General features: G+C 55.7%; 7 protein-coding genes across 7 annotated transcripts; 5 read left to right on the top strand and 2 right to left on the bottom strand.

Moving 5' to 3' along the window:
• Nucleotides 1-61: 61 nt before the first annotated feature.
• On the top strand, nt 62-2,045 carry LTHEOB_2449 (Polyadenylation factor subunit 2; the record flags this gene model as incomplete). The annotated part of the gene is made up of 3 exons (XM_035511262.1): nt 62-125; nt 175-290; nt 336-2,045. The coding sequence occupies 3 exons, from the start codon at nt 62-64 to the stop codon at nt 2,043-2,045; spliced, it is 1,890 nt and encodes a 629-aa protein (XP_035364158.1).
• A 3,325-nt stretch (nt 2,046-5,370) lies between these two features.
• Nucleotides 5,371-6,701, top strand: LTHEOB_2448 (Integral membrane protein; the record flags this gene model as incomplete). The annotated part of the gene is made up of 4 exons (XM_035511261.1): nt 5,371-5,517; nt 5,569-5,682; nt 5,731-6,104; nt 6,158-6,701. 4 exons carry the CDS (start codon nt 5,371-5,373, stop codon nt 6,699-6,701), a joined length of 1,179 nt encoding a protein of 392 aa, XP_035364157.1.
• A 3,293-nt stretch (nt 6,702-9,994) lies between these two features.
• On the bottom strand, nt 9,995-12,008 carry LTHEOB_2447 (Cytochrome p450 family protein; the record flags this gene model as incomplete). The annotated part of the gene is made up of 4 exons (XM_035511260.1): nt 9,995-10,685; nt 10,737-11,361; nt 11,412-11,648; nt 11,882-12,008. The coding sequence occupies 4 exons, from the start codon at nt 12,006-12,008 to the stop codon at nt 9,995-9,997; spliced, it is 1,680 nt and encodes a 559-aa protein (XP_035364156.1).
• A 576-nt stretch (nt 12,009-12,584) lies between these two features.
• On the top strand, nt 12,585-14,454 carry LTHEOB_2446 (Sugar transporter; the record flags this gene model as incomplete). The annotated part of the gene is made up of 7 exons (XM_035511259.1): nt 12,585-12,716; nt 12,763-12,966; nt 13,017-13,153; nt 13,211-13,612; nt 13,664-13,917; nt 13,982-14,179; nt 14,270-14,454. 7 exons carry the CDS (start codon nt 12,585-12,587, stop codon nt 14,452-14,454), a joined length of 1,512 nt encoding a protein of 503 aa, XP_035364155.1.
• Nucleotides 14,455-15,138: 684 nt separating this feature from the next.
• Nucleotides 15,139-16,975, bottom strand: LTHEOB_2445 (T-complex protein gamma subunit; the record flags this gene model as incomplete). Its single annotated transcript, XM_035511258.1, has 5 exons — nt 15,139-15,875; nt 15,925-16,515; nt 16,567-16,775; nt 16,827-16,896; nt 16,951-16,975. The coding sequence occupies 5 exons, from the start codon at nt 16,973-16,975 to the stop codon at nt 15,139-15,141; spliced, it is 1,632 nt and encodes a 543-aa protein (XP_035364154.1).
• Nucleotides 16,976-18,173: 1,198 nt separating this feature from the next.
• On the top strand, nt 18,174-19,163 carry LTHEOB_2444 (uncharacterized protein; the record flags this gene model as incomplete). The annotated part of the gene is made up of 1 exon (XM_035511257.1): nt 18,174-19,163. The coding sequence occupies one exon, from the start codon at nt 18,174-18,176 to the stop codon at nt 19,161-19,163; it is 990 nt and encodes a 329-aa protein (XP_035364153.1).
• A 1,980-nt stretch (nt 19,164-21,143) lies between these two features.
• On the top strand, nt 21,144-22,259 carry LTHEOB_2443 (uncharacterized protein; the record flags this gene model as incomplete). Its single annotated transcript, XM_035511256.1, has 3 exons — nt 21,144-21,259; nt 21,312-21,559; nt 21,610-22,259. The coding sequence occupies 3 exons, from the start codon at nt 21,144-21,146 to the stop codon at nt 22,257-22,259; spliced, it is 1,014 nt and encodes a 337-aa protein (XP_035364152.1).
• Between the last annotated feature and the right edge of the window lie 2,628 nt (nt 22,260-24,887).

The raw sequence follows: 24,887 nt of genomic DNA, 5'->3' as shown, positions 1-24,887 counted from the left end.
TGCGCCAGCTCCATGCCGCCCCCTGCTCTCCGCCCGGTGACAGCCTGACCCCCGCTGAACCATGGACCGCGAGTTCCACTACCAGACCGGCGGCCACGACGGCATCCCGCGCACCAGAGCTCGCCGTATGCTGTTCTTGCCTCGAGCTGCGACACCTCCGCTGACATGCACCAGGCGCTGCCACCGATTATGGCTCGACAATGGTCCAGTGGGCGCGTGTGCGCCGCCCGCGCTACAAAGGCCTGCCGCCTGTTGAGGCCGAGCGGCCCAGCATCAGCTACATGGTCGACGTACGTCCGGAAACCCAGCTACCTGCACAAAGCTGACCGTTGTAGATGATCCCGCCGCTCGCCCGCCTGGGCTCCGCCGCCGAGACAATCCCTGCAAAGCACCTCCACGCGTCGCTGAACAAGGTCAAGCATCCTATTAACGTTGTGCGATGGACCCCAGAGGGCCGGCGTCTGCTCACAGGCTCGACAAGTGGAGAGTTTACGTTATGGAATGGTATGGGCTTCAATTTCGAGACCATCATGCAGGCCCACGACTCCGCCATCCGTGCTGCCCAGTACTCGCATAGCGATGACTGGCTGGTGTCGGCGGACCAGGATGGCGTGGTGAAATACTGGCAAACCAACTTCAACAACGTCAAAGCCCTCCAAGCCCACAACGAGCCCATCCGTGATCTGGCTTTTTCCCCTACCGATTCAAAATTCGTGACTGCCTCCGACGATGCGACTTTGAAAATCTTCGACTTTGCTGGTGGAATTGAAGAATCGACGCTGACCGGCCACGGCTGGGAGGCCAAGACTGTTGACTGGCACCCCACCAAAGGCTTGCTGGTCTCAGGCTCCAAGGACCACCAAATAAAGCTGTGGGATCCTCGAACCGGTCGATCGCTCACTACACTCAGAGGCCACAAGAACACCATCTCCAAGACTTCCTTCGAGCGCACTCAAGGCCAGCTCCTTGCTACGTGCGCAAGAGACCACACTGCACGGGTATTCGATCTGCGCATGATGCGTGACGTCCTCCTTCTCCGTGGCCACGAGAAGGACATCACCACCTTAGCATGGCATCCAATCCATCGCAACCTTCTGTCTACAGGAGGAGTTGACGGAAGCCTTTTCCATTATCTTCTTGACGAACAGAACGCCCCGCCGGGCGTCGAGGCGACCATGTCTCCGTATGATAGCCCGGATCCCTCGAATGCCCCTGCACAGACTATCTACCCCGCACACCGCGTGCCACAAGCCCACGACTTTGCCATTTGGACTCTGGACTGGCATCCTCTCGGACACATCCTCGCCTCTGGCTCCAACGATCGAATCACTCGCTTCTGGACACGAGCCCGCCCTGGAGAGACCATCCCATTCAACGATCGTTATCACATCGGCCAAGCTGCCGCTGAGGCACAAGGTATTTACGATAGACGTGACGCTCGGAGAAGACAGCAGGAGGAGGAAGAACAGGAAGCCGAGGACGAAGCCGAAGGCCTTGTGGATCAGAAGATGCCCGCGAAACAGCCCACACTGCCCGGTCTTCCTGGCCTGGGCTTCGCCGACGGCTCAAGTACCGGCGGCGCCCAGCTCCCCGGTCTCGGTGGGCCCGTCACAAACGGTCCGGTGGTCCCCATCAACATTCCTCCACCTCCTCCACCCGGATCGGGTGCTCCACCATTCCCTGGCCCGGGTGGCATCCCAGCTCTGCCTCCTGGCATGGATCCGACCAAGCTCGCCGAGATGATTCGCAGCGGCCAGATCCCATTACCTCCCGTTCCGCCGCCGAACGGTGGCCAGGCCGGCGCGTTCCCCCCGCCGCCTCCTGGGTTTCCAGGATTTCCGCCGCCGCCTTTTCCTCCGGGCTTTGCAGGCTTTCCCCCGCCCCCGATGCAGCCGGGACAGGCTCCGCAAGGTGTCCCCGGTGCTGGTGGGGATGGCAATGGGGCATTCGGAAATAATGGTGTGAGGAAGAGAGAACCTCTACCTAGTCAGAAGGAGAGCTTGAATGAGCAGATGAGACAAGGGAGGTATAGGAAGCCTAGGTGATCTATGAGAATCATAGGTATTAGGCCGCTTGATGGGCAGATGAAGGATATGAAGGATGACTTCTCATCGAGCTGTATACCATGGAAAGTTTTCGTTGTCAATGGCGTTCAGAGTATGGATTTTGCTTTCCGTGGGAGGGGAGAAAATCAAAAAGAAACACGGCGTCTCTCCTGGCAGTAATTCGACGTCAACGGTAGCACTACTTCTCACTTGGTGACGTACGGGCGGCGGCATTTGTACGAGGCGAGTTCTTTTGAAATAACATTCGAAAATTTGCTCTCAGAATCACCTAGGTAGCTTTTGCACAATGGAACCTCGATGTTTTACGGGGGGAAATGGAGATGGTTCACTTATGTGGATACCCCGGGCAGCTATCAGAGAGAGTGCAACATCGTTCTGTGGAGTTTATTAGCCGTCCGCCTGTTTATCACTGCTGAAGTAAAACATGTCCAACAGTTTTTGCGCTGCTAGACGACTTGGTAGGTGTTATTCCCTGCGGATCATCGAGCAATCCAAACGACTAGAAATTGGTGGCCATCTGGGGAATGGTAATAGATTAGCGGATGAGAGTGACCTATAAGGGGGTATTTCAGCCGACGGCTAGCATGAATTTATTTTTCGCTCATAGCATAGGTACTTGAAGCTATCGTCCAAACATAAATGTATAATTATCAATTCCACATCAACATCCGGATAATAGCTTGGAGTACCCACAAATGTTTCTCTTCTTTTTTTTTTTCTTAAAATAAAAAGAACTAAAGCATACTTACCCTATGTTCTATAGTCCTGCTTTTCTTCGTGCTAGCTATCCGCTACAGTATCTCTCTATATTTGCCGCTGCTCGAGAGCTTTTTGCTGACCGCCTCCGGTAATGATCGTAGGTTTGGATGTGAATCAAAAAGCAAGGGGGATGGGTAGGCGATATATTTCATTACTTTTTTTTTGTTCTTGGATGCATCACCCGATTGATCCAGCAGTACGATTTTACGTGGATGCTTATCTTAAACGCATGTCGGAATTTGGGGGCGTTGAAACGAAGTGTAGCATACAGGTTGACGATCGCACTTGATCTTGGAGAAAAGTAACAAGTCTGCGTTACGGACGTTCGGCTGGATTCGCTTGGTATAAAGCTAAGGTATTGATGAGTTCTGCAAAATTGATGACAGTGAAAGATCGCCTATTTAAAACACGTCGAGCCCAACTCTTCCGGTTATAGCAACCGGCAGTAGTGGCTACACTATAAAGGGTCTCGACTTGGGGAAAAGAAAGAGGGAAGTCTGCTACCTGTATATTAAAGGATGTTGAGGAAGTCACGGTAAGCGACGGGAGGGAAGAGTTAGTTCTCGATGGGCGGGGGTAAAAGGCAACTATGGTAAGACTTGGCCCGCCCGCATTGCTAGTTGCGAAGTGAAGAGCGGGGTCGTCCCGTTGAACGTGTGACGTTTGAGATAAGAAACCTAGCGGCTTTACAGTCCCTCTCGTAGCCGATGACTAGCGTGAATTCGTTTTTTTTTTTTTTTTTGCTCATGTCATGGGCAGATGAAGCTATCGTCCGGACAAGAATGTGGAATTAACAGCTCTACATACACGTCCAGACAATAGCCTCAGCTACCCAGATATGTTATTTTTCTGAGAACGAGCTGAGGCATAGTTACGCTCAGAGCCTTGCAATTCTTCACGCTAGCCATCGGTTACGAGGAGGGACGGTAGAATGAAAGGATTTTGTCATGCAACTGGATTTAGACAAGCTTATACTCGAAAGAGACAGCGACGAAGACGGAAAAAGTAAATGCGGCAAGCGGGCATAGGCTGGCCAGAGGCACCTCCGGAGCGACTCCGGCAGGAAGCAATTCAGCGTCTGGACCGAAATAGCTCTATTCGGCAATGGTAGTGAGACGTCGGCGGCGACGATCCGGAGAACAGACGCACGGGGTACGAGTCGTGTATTGCAAGCGAAAGGACGCAACGTGAGTCGATGAGTGCTCTGGGTCTCTATGCGCAACGATGGCAGTCAGGAGAGGCAGAGCGGCAGAGGCAATGATGGCCGCGGCATGGCGAGAGGTTGATTGGGGCTCGTATCCTGGGCACCCTGGCACGAGGGTCCAAGACGCGCTATCCCGAAGCGGACGACAGCTGTCGATCCGCGCCTTCTTGCGGCTGCGATCTGCGCCACCTTCTTCCTCGCGCCTCGCCGCAAGATCGTCAATTATGAATTACGCCGGAGAATTCGCGCACTCGGGCAATTGCTGCAGGCCTTGCTGCCTCACTACCCCACGCTCGGTAAACGGCGTCCAAACGACTGATCGCTCCCGTCGAGTCAACTGTCCTCGAACCGGAGGACGTCCCGCGCGCCTCAGCTGAGCTGCCCGCCCGCCCGTCGAAAAACAACATTGGACGTCATCGGGCTGGAACACCCAACACCTCTTGCCGACCCGCTGCGCAGGCTTGGCAACGGGCGATGGTGCGACCGAACCTGACGTTCTGGCTTCTCTCCACGCCCGCACCGGGCCTAAGTGCCGCCGTCGCTGGGCTAGCCGGGCTCCTCCCCGTCGCTGGCCACGGCGAGGGCATGAAACGCCTGGTGGAGCGCTCCCTCTTGGCCTGTGGCAGCGTCGGCTACAGGGTTGCCCTGAGCTCGCAGCGCGGAACTGCGGAAGCGGCGTCGTCGACCCTCTCCGCTCTGCAATTGGCCATTGGTTTCTTTTTTTCATCTCGCCTCTACTTCAGTGCCCCGCAGCATCCATGCTCGCATTATGAATGAAGAACGTCTCACCCAGATGCACCGTTCCTGCAGCCTGCGCCCAATGCGGACCACTGTCAGATCCTTTGCTGCAGTCGCAGCCATGGCGTCGGACTCGCACTGCAAGGTCATCTCCCTGCCGTGGGCCCGACCACCAGAACGACCAACCAGCTGCCCTGGTCATGCCTGCATGCACAATCCCGGCTCTTATCGCTGTGATGGACTGTGACAAGCCCGCTCCGATCCGGTGTATCGGGTTTCCTCCCAGGAACGTGAAGATCCTCTGCCTGCTGTGGAGGATATCCTCGCCGTTAATGCGCCCGGCTACCTTCACTTCACTCTCGTGATTCTTCTTTTGTCCTTTCTATTGCTGCAACCCGGGTCACTGTACGCTACTGGCATAGTGAAAAGAGACTGGTCTCTCCTTCAACAACACCCTGTCACTCTCTCATAAATACCCTGGCACTGTCTCTTCCACTCTTTGAAGCCCCAGCCCCGTTCTTTGGAAGCTCTCCCTCTAGGCCACATCCGTCGCATCCCATCCAGCCTGCTTGAACCCTTCGTTGGGTTGCTCCATCTTTCACCATGGCTGAGTCCCAAGGCCCGACGGTCGTGACCATCTCGGTCATCTTTGCCGTCATAACTTTCATAATCATGTCCCTACGTCTTTGGGCACGCATCTTCATCGTTCAGAAGGTTGGATACGATGACATGTTGATATCAGTCGGAGCCGTAAGTTCCTGTGGACCAGGATCAGGCGAACTGCTCTAACGTGTGCTGCAGCTTCTGGCTTGGGCTTTCGTCGCAGCAACCATCCTCTCTGTTCAGCACGGCCTTGGAGACCACTATGTGGATGTCGAGCCTCGCGGCCTGCAGAACATGATCACCTACTCTCAGGTACGTTCGACACGACCACCGTCACTGATCATCGCTAACTGAACTCAGATCGTGTGGCTCTCTTCCATCTTCTACAACGCATGCCTGGGTTTCATCAAGACTTCAGTGCTCGCCTTGTACATGCGTCTTGGAGACCGCTTGCTTAGGAGACTAGCAATCATCATGACCTGCGTCGTTGCTGCTCAGGCCAGCGCCCACGTCATTGTCTGCATCTTCCAGTGTTCTCCGGTCTCCGCAGCCTACGACCTCGCCATCACGGATAAGAAATGCGTCGACATCAACGCCTTCTATCTCGCAAATGCCGCCGTCAACATCTCCACGGATCTCCTGACATACACTCTGCCTATAAAGACCGTCCTGCACTTGCAAGTCCCTAAGAACCAGAAGATCGGCCTCGGCGTCATGCTCAGCCTGGGTCTATTGTAAGTGGCTTTTGGGAGCGCCGTATCAAGAGCTCTATCTAACATTGTTCCAGTGCTTGCATCTCCTCCATCATCCGCATTACCTACATCCCGCAGATGCTCACGTCCACCGACCCGACCTGGGCCATTTCGGGCGCCATGTACTGGTCCGTCATTGAGACCAACGTGGGCATCGCCGCCGCTTCCATCCCGTCATTCAAGGTCATCGCCAAGAAGTACGCCCCGCGCCTGCTCGGCAGCTACTACGAGTCGCAGCGCTACCCGTCCGGCGCCAAGCACGGCTCCAAGGCCTCGCACGGTGCCTTTCACAAAATGAGCGCTGCCAGCGGCGGCGGGACCAGCAACAACACCTCGGTCCACTTGCGCAGCCTCAACCGCGACGACCTTGGCCCCAAGGAGAAGAGCAACGTGATCCAGACGCGCATCGAGCAGGACGCTGCGTCCAACAGCTCCGAGGAGGCTCTCACCCTGCCGGACGGCCGCATCGGCGTCCGCACCCAGATCGTCACCCAGTACGAGAACGGCTCCGCCACCCGGGCAAGCAGCCATGATAGTCTGTACGAGACGGCGCCGGTTCAGGGTCAGGGACGAGTGTGAGCATTGTCATTTTATATCTGGAATAGTTCAAAGGGGCAGTAGGAGGTGGGGATTTGTGGCGCATTTCAATAAGCGAAGGGAAAGGGCCAGGCAGTCCGAAGGAATTGGATTACGGACAAGGGTTGGTTATTTTTATCTGCTTCTTCATTCTCTCTTTTGTATGATTCCCCTTTGCGTTCTCTCTCTCTCTCTTTTCCAAATGCCAAAAATTTACAAGATACCACGGGTTTATCTGCTGGTGGTGGAAAAGTCTCTCTTCCTCTCCTTGTCTCTTCTTATTTTCCAAGTCTCGTTTCTCTCACTCTTTCCTCGAACACTTCATTTCGGAGTGCGCGGACAAAAACCTAAGGTTTGCCTTCCAGGCCTTGCACGGCGTCAAGGGCGCGACGGAACAGTATTCTAAGAAAAAGGGCTCCTAATAATCAAGGGCAAAGCATAGCATAAACACATAGTAATAGCAAGCAGCGAATAGGCTGTGCTGCTACTCCTGATACACTTAATGCACACCGTGCGAGAATTCTAACTATTGAGAAAGAAAAAACGCTGGCTGTCTCGTGCTAGTCAGAGATTAGTCCCCTATTCTGACTACCTGCACCAGTAAGGCGCCCAGCAGCACCGCCGCAGCCGCCATGGACACCGAGAATCACGCGACGAAGAAGCACCGGGTGGCTGGCGGGGGTACGCGGGAGGGAAGGGGATGACGAGCGAGGGCGATGGCGTTCGGCGGCAACGGATCGGACACCGGGAGGGCCTCAGGCAGAGAGCGAGACTTTGCAGAGTAGGTAAAGCTTTCGCGTTGGATTACGTATGGTGAAGACAAGGGTCACCATCCTTCGGAAAGAAAAAGAAAGGAAGGGCCCACGCGAGTGACAGGCAATGGTCTCGGGGGTTTCCTTGATTTGCCTGCCTCGAAAAGTGAAAGGAACGAGTGGGCGCGTAATGAAGTGATGGGACGGACCGACGACGGACGTTTCTCTGTGATCCTCCCCCTGTTCCCCGCAGATTCTCCGCGGGGCAGGTAAACGGGCGGCTACAAAGTGTTTGTGTTCCTTTTTGCCATCCGTTGCCTTTTTTTTTTCTACTTCTATCCTTCACGATAGCCGTTTCGCAGTCACTCATCATAATTAAGCGAGCGATCCTGTCTCAGTGCGATGATGGGCCTTCTGCTAGGTGGCTTAGAGTAATAGCGGAGTCTGAAGGCACCAGCAACTCCCGGAGTGTAGCTGGTAGGCCCCCAACTTCGGATCGGACGTTTCTTTGCCTTTCCTTGACTCTTCTTAATCCGTGCGGACACAACTCCGCACTCCTGTAGTCATACATAAGTCCGACAACACCGTTGCTTTGTCACGTCCGACTAGCCACAACGAAGTCGCGTGGCGGGAAGGGGTGAGAAACGGGAAGGAAGACGCGATGGAAGGGTGGAAGCAAAAATAACAGAGCATTTTCACGCTATACTGTACATCGCAAACGCAAAGAGTGACTCGGCGCCTTTACCTTCCTTTCGGCCTTGTCGATCGATTGGCCGGGCAGGATCTAGGTAGGCTTCAATCGGATCCTACGGGCGCAGTCCTCGAGGAGCATCATTGTCGTCGAGGAACGAAGGAAGAGGGGGCAGAGGATTGAGCGAGGCGCAAGATGTGGCCACCGGGATTCCTCCTGCCAAGGGAAAGATGTCGAAATTGTGTTCCTGTTTACCAATCCGGCTGGTGTCGGCCGCAATGGTCACTGATCGTCTGAACGTTTCTGACGGTCTGCCGGCGGGCGGGTGACGCGTGTTTAACCGTGTCGTGCTGTAGATCACGGCTTGCCCTATTGCGGGAGGTGATTGTTTTGGATTGATTGATGTCCCCACTGATCTCTTCTCTTAATCCGACTTGCACGTCTTTACTGTATCGTGCTGCTGGTCCGCCGCTTGGACCGAAGAGGACCGACGTCAACATTGGCAGAAGGTTGGCACAGACGCTCGGCTAAGCGATGGCGAAAGCGAGGATGCGCGGCGGAGGGGCAAGGGAGAGAACCACTGCTGAGCAGAAGGCGTGTGCGCTGCGGGTTGAGGGGGCGGGAGCTTGGGCGGGCGGCGGCGGAAGAGGCTCGGAGTGAGGCTCGAGCAAAGGAGAGGGCGTGCGGCCTGTGCGCGGGCGGTTTCCATGCCCTTCGGCAGAAAAATGGTCCATGGCATGGGCCAGGCGTTGTTGGTGCGTGAATCGCCGGCCTGCAGGCAGTTGGCAAAGGCGCTGTCTTATGGGATCTGCAATTGAATTGCAGGCCGCGTGGTTGTGCCTGCGTCGAGTCGCACTTGTGATCGGCCCAGGAGCAGATGTGTTTCAACGGCGGGCGGGTGGCTTGTTCTGGGGTTGACTTGACTCGCACTGCCGCTCCCTCGGGCGGCGGTGGCGCTATGGATTTGCGGATGATTGAGCTTGTACACCCTCCACGCCGACTATTTTAAGCGAACAGAGCAAGTCGCGCCGACCTTCATGATGATCGCAGTCCATTGATGTGCAAGCCGGGCAATGCGTGTGATGATGCCCCGACTCGCGCGCGCGCCCCTGGTCGTCGGCCAGCTGTGAACTGTTCCCCATTGCGGCGCAGAACTGTGCCGTTCGGCAATCGGCAGGTGGAATCACAGTGCTGCGCCGTTCAGGGGGCCACGCTCAGAAGGCAAAAAGCAAATCTCAAACGGTGGGGTGCCAACGGCCGAGTCAGTCGTGGTTGCAAAAACTGTCGCTCGTCCCTCGGCTGGACGAAGCCCCCCCACCAGCCATCAGTGCGCGAAATATGTACATGTCCCATTCAGCCTGCAGATTCTGTGGGGCTTCTTCGGCATGAATTCCACCTGCATTGACATTGCGAGCTTCATCGGTCTCATCTGAAGCTGTCATGCAACTCGTGTCAAGATACATACGCCCCGTCTGGACCCAGCCTTCCGGAGAGATTATTCAACCTTGGCAGATTCGCGAGCAATCGGCATGCATGTCTCAGCTGACATGCTGGCCAGCGCTGAGGCCAAGAAGCCGACTATATAGAACCTCTGTTGTATAGGAGCTCGGGCTCTATTGGATTTTAGAGCCTGCCTGCACCTGCCTCTTTGGCACCCTCTCCTGACTCTTCCACTCCAGCTTGAGCAACATCATGGTGAAATGTCCGTGTCAACACCATACACCAACGGCCTGACGAAACACATGTGCAGCACAATCGGCCCGCGAAGGCACACCTATTGAACCGAATAGAACAAGATCTGGTATTGGCTTAATAAAACAGTTACAATATGTATATCAGAAGAAGTCAATCTCTCAAACAACCGGTGCCCTCCGGTCAATTGTGATCCACATGTCGCTGAAGAAGCTGACACCGCCCTTGACCAGGTACTTGCCCGGCTCCTTTGGGTTGAGGATGTTCGGCTTAAACGTACGGAAGAACTGCAGCGGCGCCTTGAACAGCTCCATGTTCGCAATCTCCCTGCCGAGGCACACGCGCGCACCATATCCGAAAGCCATGTTGTACTTGTTGAACTCCTTCGCCTTCTCTTCGCTCTCCAACCACCGCTCCGGCCGGAACACGTCCGCATCCTCGCCGTAGATCTTCGGGTCGCGGTGGACGAGCCACGGGTTGCACGTAACCTCCGTGCCCTCTGGAACGTACTTGCCGTAAAGCTCCATTCCGCCCTTGGGTGCGAGGCGCGGGAAGATGTTCGGTGCCGACGGGTTGAGACGCATGCTTTCCTTGACGCACGCAACGTAGTACGGGCAGTGCTCGAGAACCTCCATGTACTGAGGCATCTCCGACAGCTTTCCAGCACGCGTGACAGAGTCCAGCTCAGCCATGAGCTTGTCGTACACCTCCGGGTTCGACATAATGTGCACCATCATGGCCTGGAAAGCAGTCCCCGTCGTATCCGCACCCGCAAGAAGAACCAGGAGAATCTCGGCCTTGATGTAGTCGAGGTCCAGCGGCTTGCCTTCGTCGTCGCGAGCGTCGATGAAACTAAAATCCGTCAGAAAGAGTACCAATCCAACACCAACGAGGGGCACTCACGTCTGAAGCAGATCGATCCTACCGCTAGTGTTTCCTGCCTCAATGTCCTTGAAGCGCTGGGCAATGAGCTTGTCGCGGAACCTCATCAACGTGCCAATACCAGAGTCCTGCTCGGGCCTCGCAACCAAGTACTTGTCGCCAAACCACGTGCTCTTGACCCAGTTGGTAAAGGGATAGCAGCGCGCCATGATGCCGAAAGGAACAAGACCGTCGTGGAAGCCTTGAATCAGGCCCTCGACGTCCTTGCCTTGCTCGATGAAACCAAAGGGAGCACCAAAGCCGACCTCGGAAATGATGTCGTACGCCATGTAGACAGCCCAGGGCGCGAAGTCGAACTTATCGCCCGTCCTAGCAAAGCTGTGGTCAATCTTCTTCACCCACTCCTTCATGCGCGCATCGATTAGCGGCTCCATCTTCTTGATGTTGCTGAAGCTGTACGGGGACGCGGCAATCTTGCGGAAGTACGAGTGCTGCTTGTGGTCCTGCATGTTGAACAGAGATTCGGTCTTGCCGAAGCTGCCGGTGATGTAGTGCTGCGACTTGTTTGCATTGCGGTGGTAGATCTCGGGGAGCTTGGTGGCATCGCTCACGAGGAGCATGGTGGGGGTGATGCGAATGACGGGTCCTGGGGTCAAGCCGTTAGCTTTGGCTGGGAATTCAACTGGAAGAGCTTACCGTGCTCCTTGTGGAGCTCTCTGAATGTCTGGCACTCATCCTCCTTGACGTTGTGGTAGGTGATCCATAGGCGGGTAACACTTCCCCAGAAGTTGCCGGGGAACTTGGCGAGAGGGTGCAAAAAGCGATAGTAGACTATCTGGTACAGCACCTTGAAGGTGATGTACGCAATGGCAGCGAGAATCAACTTCGAGAGGATCGCCATTGTGAAGCCTTCGTTGTGGCACGGCACGAGTCCTGGGCGCCGCAGCACATAAAAAGAGCGCGGAACCCAGGTAGAGAGCCCTCCTGGCGAATGACGATGCTCGGTTTAGCAAGATAAAACTGGAGCTTATCCACGCCAGTGTCGGGCGACTGAAGCCCATAGCTCCGAGGCCATGCCACGCGGCATTGGAGCGGCGGCCAAGAGAGATGCGGATTGCGAAGGATGCAGAAACGGGGCCTGAAGAAGAAGTGGATCGCTGGCGCACGATTCAGGCGGCAGATGGGGGCGTGCATGGCGTGGAATTGCTGTGCCGCAGGATCTCCGCGGCGGGCAGCCCGCGAAGAGTAGTCGGCGCCGGCTGCGTCCCGAGGAGCAGGAGCCGGGCAGGGCATGGGCGGGCAGCAGCGATCGGCGCTGCCTACTTCAGACGGCCAAGGCTCGCTTGTCCCGACCACCACCACCATCACCATGCATCCCCGGCCGGGCCAACGGGGAGCTGCGGCTCCCTTCCGCCCCCGTGTGCCCTCCAGGAGACTCGACCCGCCACACCACACTGCCCGCCCATCGCGATTCCGAACGACAAATGGCGATTGGCGTCATGCAGCCACCGTGGGCTGATCTGGAATCCACTGCATGCCGCCCGCCAGGGTCTAGCACGCGGCTTGCTTCGTGGGCATGCAAAGCTTGGCCCACGCTTTGTTCCGCGGCGAGCACTGCTGCATCCAGATTTTGTGATAGAGCTAGCCTGCCTCTATTCGTCCTCCCTGGCAGGAACGCCGGGGATCAGTGAATAGAATAGCGGGATACATGTGTGAAGTGGAAAATTCCTCATGATGCCTGCTGCCGCTCGCCTCTTCGAGCCTAGCCATGCATTTCCGTAGCTGATATCTAGATCCCTCGCTCTCCCTGCTGCTCAATTCTGTGTTCGCTCTTCCTTGCCTTTGCTTTCTCTCTCCAGACTCGTCGTCATGGTGCTGCAAGGCAATTCTCTCTACCGGACTGCCGTCGCTGCCGGCAGTCTCGGCTTCATCACCTTCGGATGGGACGCTGGTGTTCTTGGAGGTGTCCTTCTCACGCCAGACTTTCAGGCCGCCATTGGCGTATGTCTCCTCTTGCAGCCAATTGCGCTTCGCTGACAGAGAACAGTACCCCAACACGACCATCATCTCCATGGTCACATCCGTATTCCTCCTAGCATCATGGCTGGGATGTGTCATTATTTCCATCTTCGGAATGCGCATGGGTAGACGAAGCTGGGTCCTTGCCGGCGAAGTCGTACAGATCATCGGCTCAATCATCAGTGCAACCAGCTACAGCTACGGCCAGCTGATTGCTGGTCGTGTATTGATTGTTAGTATACAGCCATCCAGACATCGTAGCGTGAGCTCACACCATCCTAGGGAGTTGGAAATGGATTCTGCACGTCTATGATCCCCGTCTATGTTGCGGAAATGGCAGTCAATGTCAAAGTTCGCGGAGCGTCCGTCAACTTCATGATCTGCTCGGCAGCTGCTGGCATCGCGCTTGCTTATTGGGTGTAAGCCTCTTTAATACTCGCTTAAAATTGATTCAGCGGGATCTGACATGACTGTAGTGATTTCGGCATGACATTCACCACCGGTCAGGTCGTCTGGAGGTTCCCCGTTGCCCTCCAAATTATGTGGTCCCTCCTGACAATGGCGTTCCTCTATCCCACGCCAGACACACCTCGTTACTACTACGCCAGAGGCCGTAACGAGCAGGGTGATAGCACCCTCGAGCGTCTGTACGGAAAGACTTTGACCGATCCTGAGGTTGAGCAATCCAGGAAAGACATTCTGGCCTCTATCGAGCTCGAGAAGGTTGCCACTGCCTCTCTGCGCCTCAAAGACTTCTTCTGGGACACTTCGGATCTGCAGGCTGCACGCCGTATCCGCACCGGCGTCATCCTCGTCGGCATTGGCTACTTGATCGGTACTGACATGGTCTACTACTACATGACAACTATCTTCCAAACGTAAGTCTAGTTATCTTGTTCCAATAAGGCTGGTGTCCTAACATCCTACAGTTACATTGGTCTCCCCGCCGTGACCGCGTCCGCACTTTCCGCCGTCGCCACCACTGTTCTCACCATCACCAACTTCATGGGCGTGACATTCATGGAGAAGCTGGGCCGCCGCACATGGCTCATCGCCGGAGCGATTGGACAGACGATTTTCTTTGCTACATTCACGGGCTTAATGTCGAGCCCCGGTGCAAAGACGGGAGCTGCTGCAGCGGCCATGCTGTTCTGCTGGATCGCCGTCTTCGGACCCACCTGGGGTAAGCAATGAATGCACCTGCATAGAGTCTTTCAGATCTCAACAAGCTGACTCGTAACGTCCAGGTCCCGTTCCGTACGTGTACAGTTCAGAGATCATGCCGCTTCGCTACCGCCACATCGGTTTCTCTTTGTCTGTCAGTGCGCAATGGCTCTCGGCATTTCTGACCACATTCGCCGGGCCCATTGCCATTGCCGACGTGAACGTGGGTTGGAAGACGTGGATCTGGTTTTTGGTGTTCAATGCCATCGCTGGTCCCTACGGTAAGCCTTGCATCCCACAACCCTCCTTCTTCCCTTTTCGAACACTCGCATGAGTCCGTTCAGCCTCATGCTGATAATATGGTGTGTTAGTCTATTTCTGCTGCCCCGAGACCCGCGGACGCACGCTCGAGGAGGTCGATTTGATCTTCATGTCCGAGAGGCTGGAGAATACCGCCGCCGCCAAGCAACTCCACCATGCCGGCTCCGTCTCCGGTAGTAGCACGACCGAGGGTGCTGCTGAGCAGGGCTCCGTCACCCCGACCAAGGAGGGTTAAAAAAAAAAGGTAATCAACATATCCGTAATCAACGAAGGCTTCATGGAAGTCTTTTGAATCACCACCACATGTATAAGATATGCCCTCAGCCGGTCGGGATGAAACGCTGTATGGCCAAATGGCTACCATTCGCCAAAAAGTACCATTTTTGCATGCGATTAGAGTAGACGATATGTACATGTCAGTCTTTAATGATAATGTTCTGAACATCCAAGATTGCCATTGCCTGTACCTTTGGTATAACCTCTCTTCAGCCAACGATACATCCAGTGAAGAAGTCAACTTGAAGCGAAACCTCAATGTTTACACGTAGCAAGTTTCTCATTCCAGGTGATCCCAGACGTCACAAATTTTATACATGATTGGAAGCAGGAGTACACAGGGGGACGTACGCAGTTTGGAGGATATCTGGAAGGAATTCACACGAACATAGGGTCACGTCTGGCAGTCGCAGAAATGGGTTGTATTTCTAAAGCAGGATCGACCAGCCTGGCATAGGTAGGCGCGGGGTTTGTGCTATTGGTTGCATTGCTCTGCTATAGCTTCGCTCTAGAGACGCGCAAACTTTGATAGGATGCTTCGAGTCTCTATGCTACATTAGTTTCTTTTGTTTTCTCGTTTCATCCAATTCTTAACCAGCCGCCTCTAATTTTTGTACATTGGATCTTACGTAATCTTCTCCATTTACTCATCGCCGCCGCCACCAATGGGGCCACCCGGCATCTTCGCGGCCTTGGCAGCAACAATGTCATCTACACGGAGCAAGAGGCAAGCGCTCTCAATGGCAGTCTTGATGCTCTGCTCCTTGACAGCCATGGGCTCCCAGACGCCATACTCCTTCATGTCGACCAGCTTACCGGCATCGCCATCAATACCCCAACTGCTACCGGTGGCAGCGTCAGCGTGCTTAGCACGCAGCTGGGTGAGAACCCTGATCGGAGAGGAGCCAGAGTTCTGAATGAGCGTGCGGGGAATGACTTCCATGGCCTCGGCAACGGCGCGGTACGGCCACTGAGCAACACCCTCAATGGACTTGGCCTTCTTGTCAAGTCCAACGGCAATCGCCATTTCCGTAGCACCACCGCCAGGGCAGAGACGAGGGTTCCAGATGACGTTACGTGCGACACCCATAGCATCCTGGAGGTTTCTCTCAATCTCGTTCAGGATATCCTTCGACGGGCCGCGAAGCAGAACAGTGCAGGCCTTGGGGTCCTCGCATTGAGTGAGGAAGGTGAAATATTCATCACCAATCTTAGAGATCTCAAAGAGACCGCACTTGGTGCCAACATCCGCCTCGGTGAGAGCCTGGGGGGAGTTGACAATGGTAGCTCCGGTAGCGCGAGCAATACGGTTGTTGTCCGTCTTACGGACGCGGCGCAGAGCGGTGACGTTGGCCTTGACAAGGTAGTGCTGGGCAAGGTCTGGGAAAGTTAGAATTAATCACTGAGAGCATTACTCGGCAATGCTTACCAGAAACACCCTTCTCGGTGATGACCAAGTCAGGCTTGAGAGCGACGATGGCATCGCACATGGCCTTGACCTGCTCCTCCTCGATCTGCAGTATCCTGTTCCAGTCCTCCTCCTTGCTGATTTCGATGTTGGTTTGGGACTCGCCCTTCTTGTACTCGAGAGAGCAGTCGAGCAGAATGACCCTGGGCTTCTCGATGCGCCTCCTCATCTTGGGGTGGGTGATGTCCTTGTTGAGCATGACACCGTCCAGAACCTTGCAATCCTCGATTTCTCCACCGGGTATTTTCTCCACTCTGGCGTACCGCTTGATATCAACCTCCCTCTTGCCGCCTCCGACCTCAAGAGAAACCGTCCGCACCGCCTTCAGGGCAAGGTTGCACATCAACTCAGACCACCGCGAGACGAACTTGGTGCCGATCGAGGAGGAGATCAGGGAGTACATAGCCTTGTCATCGTTGATGTCGACGGGTATCGAGATTTCTTCGATGATGGAGATGGCATCCGTAAGGGCGCGCTTGAAAGCGGATATTATGGTGACAGGGTGGATGTTGCGCTCGAGCTGGGGCAGGGATTGAGCCAGCATCTCGCCCGCTGCACTACATGTCAATCACAGCTCCGCAGCTTAGCTGGCGTGGGACGAACCAAGAATGATGACGCTGGTGGTACCGTCGCCGACCTCCTCGTCTTGTGTTCTGCTGAGCTCGATCATGCTCTTCGCGGCAGGGTGAGCGACCTCAATCTCTCTCAGGATAGCGTGGCCGTCGTTGGTCAGGACAATACCGCCCATGGGGTCGAGCAGCATCTTGAGCATGGCCTTGGGGCCCAGACATGACCGAATGATGTCGGCAACACTGAGTGGTGGTAAGCGGAGAGCATCGGTGCATGGACTGGCGCGTACTCACGTCTTTGCGGCCGTGATGTTGGAGAGCTGTGCCTTGCGGCCAAACTGCCTCTCTCCCCCGGTCTGGGTATCTGGGGAAGCGGGGGATTAGCTGCAGTCAAGGGGGATTTGGGGAGCAAACGTACTCATAACCACCACGGGAGCCTGCATCTTGAAGTGCTGTGTCGAGGCTGTTTGGGTTGTGGATGCGTCCGGCGGAGAATGAGGGGCTACAGCGCGCTGCTGCTGGCTTTCGCGGGCCTTCCACCAAAATGCCCAAAGCGCGTCCTGGCGCGACGATTTTCCTTTCCGACAGCTACGCGTCAAACTGCGGCAAACACGCCAAGGAAAGGCGGCGGCACAAGGCCGATGTTCCGAGCGGAGAGACGGGCGCTCAGACCGCTTTTCTCGCCGAATGCGCACGTGAGCGGATCAATGTCGGATCCTTGCAGCAGCGACCCTGGTCCAGCACTGAGACACAGCTAGGCCGCAATCGGCGCCTGCGCAAGGGCCCTCCGACCGGCGCCGCCGGATGCATAACGCAAATTTCGAGACGCTGAACCTGTTTTGAAAGTGGCCCCTTTACCGGACGCCCCACCCTTTGCGTCAGCCGTAAACCAGGCACGTAACGCTGTGCCGTCGCTCCTGGCTGCGTCGCCCTCGGGCCGCCCACGAAAATATGCACTGCTGGACCGTTTCCCCTGGCCCGGATATGCATCCGCATGAGCGCCAGGCCCCGCATGAGGCCTTTCCGGCAACTCTGACCACCGATCCCAGGACAAAAGCCCGCCCGTATTGTATGTTTTGATGCGTTTCATTGGCGCGCCCTCGGTAACGGCGCAAGCGCCGACGTTACAGAAACGGTATAGCCCACCTAATGCGGCTAGGAAAAAGAGCTCCTCTTGGCAAAAACGGCTCGCCTGATTTGCTGCTCCCCACGGAAGCCCTCTCGGCATTTCACGTGACGCCAGCCTCCTCTCTCCATGCATTCTGATTCGCGATCATCTGGTTGCTCTTGCTGCATGTTCAAAAGGCACTCTGGTCCCCGTCTCAGTCCATTTCTTTCGCATCTCACTCCTCAGCTTGCACGCCCACGACGCGCTCCTCATATTCGCGCGCTCTTCGTCTTTCTTCCTCATACCACCTACCCTCTCCCTCCTCTACTCCATCCTCCATCCTCCATCATCACCCCCATCGCGCCGAGCTTAGCTAGCTCATCGTCGCCGCCTACAACCATCATCCCGCGCGCCCACGCTATCGCGTCACCCGCTCTGCGCGCGCCAGGCTGACGTCGCGTGTCTGAACACTCGTCATCTATCGTATCTCAATTTCTCTTCTCTCTTGCTTGTCCTACTAAACAAACAGCATCATGGGTCTCAACTACTACGCCTCGTCGCCTACCGTTGTGCTGCCGCCCCAGCAGTACAACTTCGAGCAGCGCCTCAACGCGCCGCGCTACTCTGCCCACGCACCCACTTCATCCGCTATGCCCGGACGGGTTCCAAAGTACCCCACGCCGCCGTCGCTGAACTACCAAGCCGCTCCCTCAAACGCCATTGCGGGCCGCAAGCGCTCGTTGGATGATGCCGACGTTGATGAAGCACCCGCGGACGGCTCGAAGATCATCACGAAGCCGAAGCCTGAGCCCATCATGGGTCCTGGCATGACTCTCATCTATCCCGGCGAGCCGGGCTTCGCCATCGCTGCCGAATCCCAGACCGGCACCTGGGCTGAGACCAAGCACGAGGTTGAGGAAGCCAACAAGCCGAAGGAGAAACCAATCGCTGTGTCGCGCAAGTCGCAGCGTACCGCTCATGTGGACCGTGCCTCTGGCAGCCCTCCTGCTGCGGTCAAGCCCGTCGTCCCTTCGTCTACCATGGGCGTGGATTCGTCCTCCCTTGCCTACAAGGCCACCACGATGCCCATCGACGACTTCGGCCACACCATCCAAGACCTGACCATGGCTCTCGGAATTGGTTGGAAGGAGATTGTGTTCAACCCGGAGAAGAAGGACGGCGCGCGCGGTTGGGCCAAGTTCATCAGCAGGCACTACCCTCTCGCATGCCCGCAGGTCCTCCACGAGAGCGAGGCCCACGACGCCTTCCTCGTGCACGCGCGCGACGTTGCCGACGACAAGGAGAAGTTCTTCATGTTCAGCCAAGATCTGCGCACCTGCAGGTTGGTCAGCACGACGCTCGACGGTGTCGTCCGCAACCTTACTCAACATCCAATCGCCTACGAGAGCGACGTGGTCCAAGCGCGCGACACGTCTCCAGTCGCGATGCCGGCAAGCAACGACACCGAGATGAGCATCGACGCGCCTACGCTCCAAGCGGCCGACACCGCCATGGAGATGTAACCCACCGTGCTGACGGTCGGCATCATTTCCTCGTTTGCACACCTCTCCAACCCGATTCCGAATTTCTTGCATGGGTCTTCTTTCCGCTGGCATCTCTCTTCGAAGGTGCTTTTCCTGCTTTGTCCCCACGGCGTTTCTGCGGTTGGCTAAAGCGAATGGTGGTGGGGGCGTACTTTGGATCCGTTCTTGATTTTGCTCGATGCTTCCCTTGATTCTCTTTTGGTGCCCTTTTTCCCAAAACATTGACTACGCGCATGCATGTACTTTTAGATCCTCGCGCATCCCTATGGCGCAACTTCCGGCGTTGCAGTGGCCTTCGTCCAGTGGGTTGACTCCGCCATGGCTCCTTGGAAAAAAAACAGTAAGCGACAAAGCACAGCCAGCACCAGCAGCCGACGTAGGTGCGATATGAATGAAAAAAAAGATTTATTGCTGCTTTGACATGCGTCACCGTATTGGACAATTTCATCAGATTGATTGCGAGGAGTGAGACAGGAGTCGATCACGACGGACAATCAAGCACGACCTGATACCCACGGCACAGGCCGACAGTGGAGATTCCAAAGGTGCTATTTTGGACGAACCGCCTGTGCGGCTTACGGCCTCAACGCTCCGCGTAATGCGTGGGCGCTTCGTATAGTCGTGTCCGCCTACAGTTGTATTTCCGTCACGAGGCGCGAAGCTCCAATCTCCTGATCCTTTGGCGGCGTGCGAAGAGGTCGAAATACACACTCGTACATCGGAATCCCCTGGCGGCGTCGTGTGAGCACTGCAGGATCCCTGCGGCGCAGCGATCGTTGGGAGGAGATTAGAGAGCGCGTCAGCGTCACATTGTCGTGGGCTGTTCTGGGAGAGGAGGTTTCTGTCGGTCTGTCTAGGGCGTGAGTGCTGCGGCGGGCACCTGTTCTTCCAGGCGCGCTTGCTGCATGCCGGCATCGTCCGACTGAACGGCTCTGCGGGATGCGGACCGCCCTTTTGTCGCCGCACGTGGTGGCTTCTGGTGCTGGCGGTACTCTTATCGGGGTTGATCAGCAGGCGCAAAATGCAGACTCAGCTTGGCCATTTGAGCAGACGGGCGCTTATCATGAGAGCTGCGAATGCACCGTTCACGCTAGATAAGGTGAGTCGCGGTCTGGCTTATCTCGAGCGTGACTGTGGCGGGCGGAGAAGACGCATTTGAGCACTGCGGCTCGGTGAGGGCGACCCGTGGGGAAGAAAACCGGTGAGGAGGTGCCTATCCTCAACCAGACCGCCATGCGCCAGTGCCAGGCGGGACTGGGCATCGATGGCTCTTTTCCAACGTAACGCCGGCGGCGATTGGACAAGAGGGCGCTCAGATGCACTCGATCTACAGCGCAAAGCAGGAAATGCAACAGCGGGAGGGATTCTAGAAAGCGCGCGATGTGGGCATGCGCAACAAGGTTGCGGTCCAGACTCGTACTCGACGTCTCTTTTCGCCCGGCACCCGCGAGGTCGGGCAGCCTCCGGGGCGCGCTGTTGACGCGCAGCCGCGCAGGGCAGTCTCCCCGCGGCGCCCGCAAGCGGTGGGCAGGCGCGAGGAGATCACCCGCGCCCCTTACAAGGCGAGTCAAGGTCCAGGTGGCCGACCGCAATTCGCCCGGGCTGGTGGCTTGCTGAGCGCAGCGCTGGCGGAGCTGTCCGCCGTGCCTGGGGCTGGAAGGAGCCCCTGGGCATCGAGTTGGCTTCCGCGTGCGCGCCCCTCCTGGCCCCTCCCCTGCACGCTACCTGGTGGCCCTGCGCTATTTAAGGCCCCGATGACGAAATGAGAGGAGCAACCGTGATAATTTCACGCCAGACAAAACCACAGGCCGCCGTGCCTGGACTGCTCCAATCCGCCCTGCCCTCGCTGAGCTGCGCAGATATATCGCCCGTTTAGTCGCCCTCGCTGTTGTTCAATGCTCTGGTCGCCCGCGCCTGACTCGGATGCCCGCTTCTCCATCCACACGCTGACCTCGCACAATGTCGACTGCCGACCAATCCCCCTTCTCCATCCGCCCTGAGGATGTGCAGCGCCTGGAATCCTCTCAGCCCTTCAACGTCCTCCGCAGCTATCTTGCCGTCAATGCCACCAACGAGTAAGCATGCCCCGCCCGTTGCGACTTCACCACTGACCGCATGTGATTCTAGAATGTGCCCTGAGCATGCATGCTGCTCCCCCGAGCCATGGTTGCTCCACCGCGACATCCTGCATGCCCTGATCATGCCCGTGGTCCAGCTCTTCCACCGTGCCTCTCGCCTGGCCGAGGCGGCTCTGTGCAGCTCCAAGGCCGAGGACCTCGAGATGGCCTTCACTGGCGATGCGCGCAGCGGTTTCCTCTGGCTGCAATGCTTCCTTGCTGACGAGGAAGACTGGTGCCAGTCAATTGGCTGTCCTGGTATGCTCCACCCTGTTCTGCCAATCAATGCCCGTCTAACAAACCCACAGCTTGCATTGTCACCTCTACTCTCTCAACCGAACAGCACCTGCGGATAACCTTTACCGCCCTCAACCTTGCCGAGGAGTCCAGCTATGCCAGCGGCCCCTCACAGAGCCTCCCTTCGCTTCCCTTCTTCGCCGATGCTCTCCGCTACGCCATCGACACCGACCCCTTCTGGGAATCCTACCCTGGCGCCTCCTCCACCTTTGAAGCTTCTGCTCAGAAACTCACTGCCCACATCCATGCTCTCATGGACCAGTGCGGCGAGATCGAAGCCCTTGTTTCAGACTACGATGCTACGCCCACCGATTCTCAGACGTCCAGCCAGCTTGTCAAGTTTCAGCAACGCGCCCAGCCGGTGCGCGCGCCCTCCGGATTCCTCAGGATTGGTGCCGAAAGCAAATGCCCCGCTGTTAAGCCCAGCCGCATGGCCAGGCGTCAGCAACGTATGCGTCAAGAGGAGCAAATGTTGCTGCAGCAGTTGGTGGCACAGTGCTGGGGCCAAGTTGCGCTCGCCGGTGCAGTCCCGGGCGCGCGGGATCGCGCTCACGTCAAGGCGCTGATGCGAGGCGCAGACAGTGTGACCAGCTTCTTGCTTGGCACTGGCAGCTCGACGAGCTTCGGCGAGAAGAGAAGGCGGAGTTTGACTTGTCCTTGATCACCCTTGCATGCAGAAACCTAAGAGACAGAGCTTGCACCTTCTTCTACATACATTAGGGGGTTTGGAAAGAAAATGGGCTGGGTAATTGGCATGGGATTGGGAAAAAGGATACATTTTCACGGCGTTTACTGAGGCCCGGCGTTCTGGCTTCACTGGCACTGGTTGATACCTCAAAGACCTTCCTTCGTCTTTTTAGATTGCGGAGAAGAAATATACTTGGCGTTCCTAACGCTTTTCTTCAAGACCTCGTATTTCCGTTCCTACAGCATGCAAATCCGTGAACCCCACAGCCAATATTTTGCATGAATTTGTTTGCTAGATTCGGTAATGATTCAAACACCAACACGCGTTCCAGTGGCTAAATTTCCCCACAGCCCTTTTCTGCTTTGTTTCGGTTGTATGCTGAAACTTGTTGCAGGTGGCCTAAATGAAGTGTTCTCTGACGTAAGTCATCCTTCGCGAGGGCTTGCTCCAGCACGCAGTCGGAAAGTAACGGAGGACTTTCGCGAACCTTCGTGCTGACTGATTCACGCACGTTCCCACCATTTGGACATTTCGGCAAACCGGGCGGAACAAGCTAAGTTCGAGCCAGTTCTGTACGCCATGTTCTCGAAGACTCCATATCAAACACGTGGCGCGCAAATGAACTGAAATATAGAGGGGTACTGCAGCCGATGGCTAGCGCGAAGAATAGCAGGATTCTAGAGTATAGCGTAAGTCAGTTCTTTTGTCTTTTAATAATAAAAAAAAAAGAACATGTACGGGTAGTTGAAGCTATCATCCGGATGTAAATGTGGAATTAATGATTATACATTCACGTCCAGATTGTAGCTTCAACTACCCATGGTGTGAGCGAAAAGTAAATTCACGCTAGCTATCGGCTGGAATCCCCCCTCTAGATACCCGCAATGTTCAGCTTCACCGAGGTCGCAATGGCGTTTTTGCGTTTCGCCACCGGCACATGGGATTATTTTGCCGGGGTCTGGGCTCCGGAGTCCTAGACACCGGCGCTATCTAAGTATCGTGGCTTTACTGTTTGGCGGCTAGCTCCCGTGGCGAAAAGCAGATAAATCCCCCGACACAAAACGTCGCCGTTTGACCGACCAGCTCCGGTACCAGGGCGTCCAGTCGTATGCATGCGCTGTACAGCCATGCGGCAACGAAACCACCGCCAATACGAGAGGAACAGCCGCTCAGGGTCCAGACGCGTGGAGTGAGGTGGGGGCTCGGCAGACGCGTAAGGGCCTCCAGTCAGCTTACTCATTTCACTTCGCCAGAAAAAGCGTTACTACTATCATTCGCTCAGACGACGGTATGTCAAACGTCTTTCCGGACATGAATGCAACACACACGTGTACAAAAAGATCCTCAAGCATGCAGAGCTTGTTGAAGTATTGAGTAGAATGACCTCGGAACAGTTAAGAAGCGTTAGTACGAGTTTTACCCGATAAATAGTCTACCCTGCAGTTGCGCCTTCCGAACTACCATTCGGAAGACGAGCAAAAGAAGAATTGGCTGCGAAACGCTTTCAGCTTGACGGATTTGTGGTAATTGAGTGGCTGCAGTGAGCAGAAGAGGTACGTAGAATTGTGTACCACGCGCTTAGCTAGCGTTCAGCGTGGCGGATGGCCATTGAGACTATTGAAAAAAAAAAAAAAAAAGCGCCCCGAAAACGGCGGCTAGGGGATTTTGTTCGACGATTCCTGGAGACGCTACGACTAATGCTGCTTTGGCGCCTGTTGAGACGCTCGTTTGCAGTGCTTTGCTTCGGCTGTTGCGGGAAGTGGTAGAAAATTTAGGTGCTGGCTTCAGTACAGAGGCTGCGTGCAGATAAAGACCTCTCAACGATTACTAACCGGCCTACTTGCATAGAGCAGAAACTGTCACCCATCGTGACTTCTGCGCTCTTCCGCCTCGCCTCGGCTATTTTCCACGTGCTTTCGTTGGGGAGAAACTCTTGGATTGCATTCTTGCACATACTAACCAGTCCATTGCGAGTTGCCAGTCGACAGCCTGGCGACTGTCTGGTAACTGGGGAACATAATTGTAATACGCAACCATCACTCTCACGTACGACCATAGGTCGCAGAATGCAGGGCTTCCCGTCCGCTCAGCCGTACTTAAGCTGCGAACCGGCCGATTAGTACTCAAGTGGGTGACCATTGGGGAATCCCGGCTGTTGTACGTTTTGCTTTTTGCCGACTGGACCTTCGGTTGCGTTTCAAACTCAGCCAGAGCCTCCGCCCGTCTTGACTTTTTGTTTTTTTAATGGTCAGATAAGGCAAATTTTTCTAATTCGTGGCTTTATTGCTGCCCAGGGCCTGTGTGCACGCATTTGCCACCGGATGTGCGTCCTAAAGGGTAGTTTTGGGGAAGCACTGCAAAATGAAACCACGGTACGATGATGAAGATCCTGAGACCCTGTCCGGAGCGAAATAAAAGGCGGCTTCTTCGACGTGAATGACCATCCGCCGCTCTGAAAGTTATAACAAGGTTTACTATTATCATCATTGGGAATGGGGACGGGTTATGAAAAACGCACCGCTTTGCAAATGTGGGGTTTCGCAGCAGAGCACCAGATCGATGATGAGAATGTTGTCCCTCGAAGTAATGGCATCTTGTTCT

Source organism: Lasiodiplodia theobromae, assembly GCF_012971845.1.
Source record: "Lasiodiplodia theobromae strain AM2As chromosome Unknown scaffold_6, whole genome shotgun sequence".
In the NCBI taxonomy this organism is placed as follows: Eukaryota; Fungi; Ascomycota; class Dothideomycetes; order Botryosphaeriales; family Botryosphaeriaceae; genus Lasiodiplodia; species Lasiodiplodia theobromae.
This window is presented reverse-complemented; position numbering and strand designations above follow the sequence as displayed.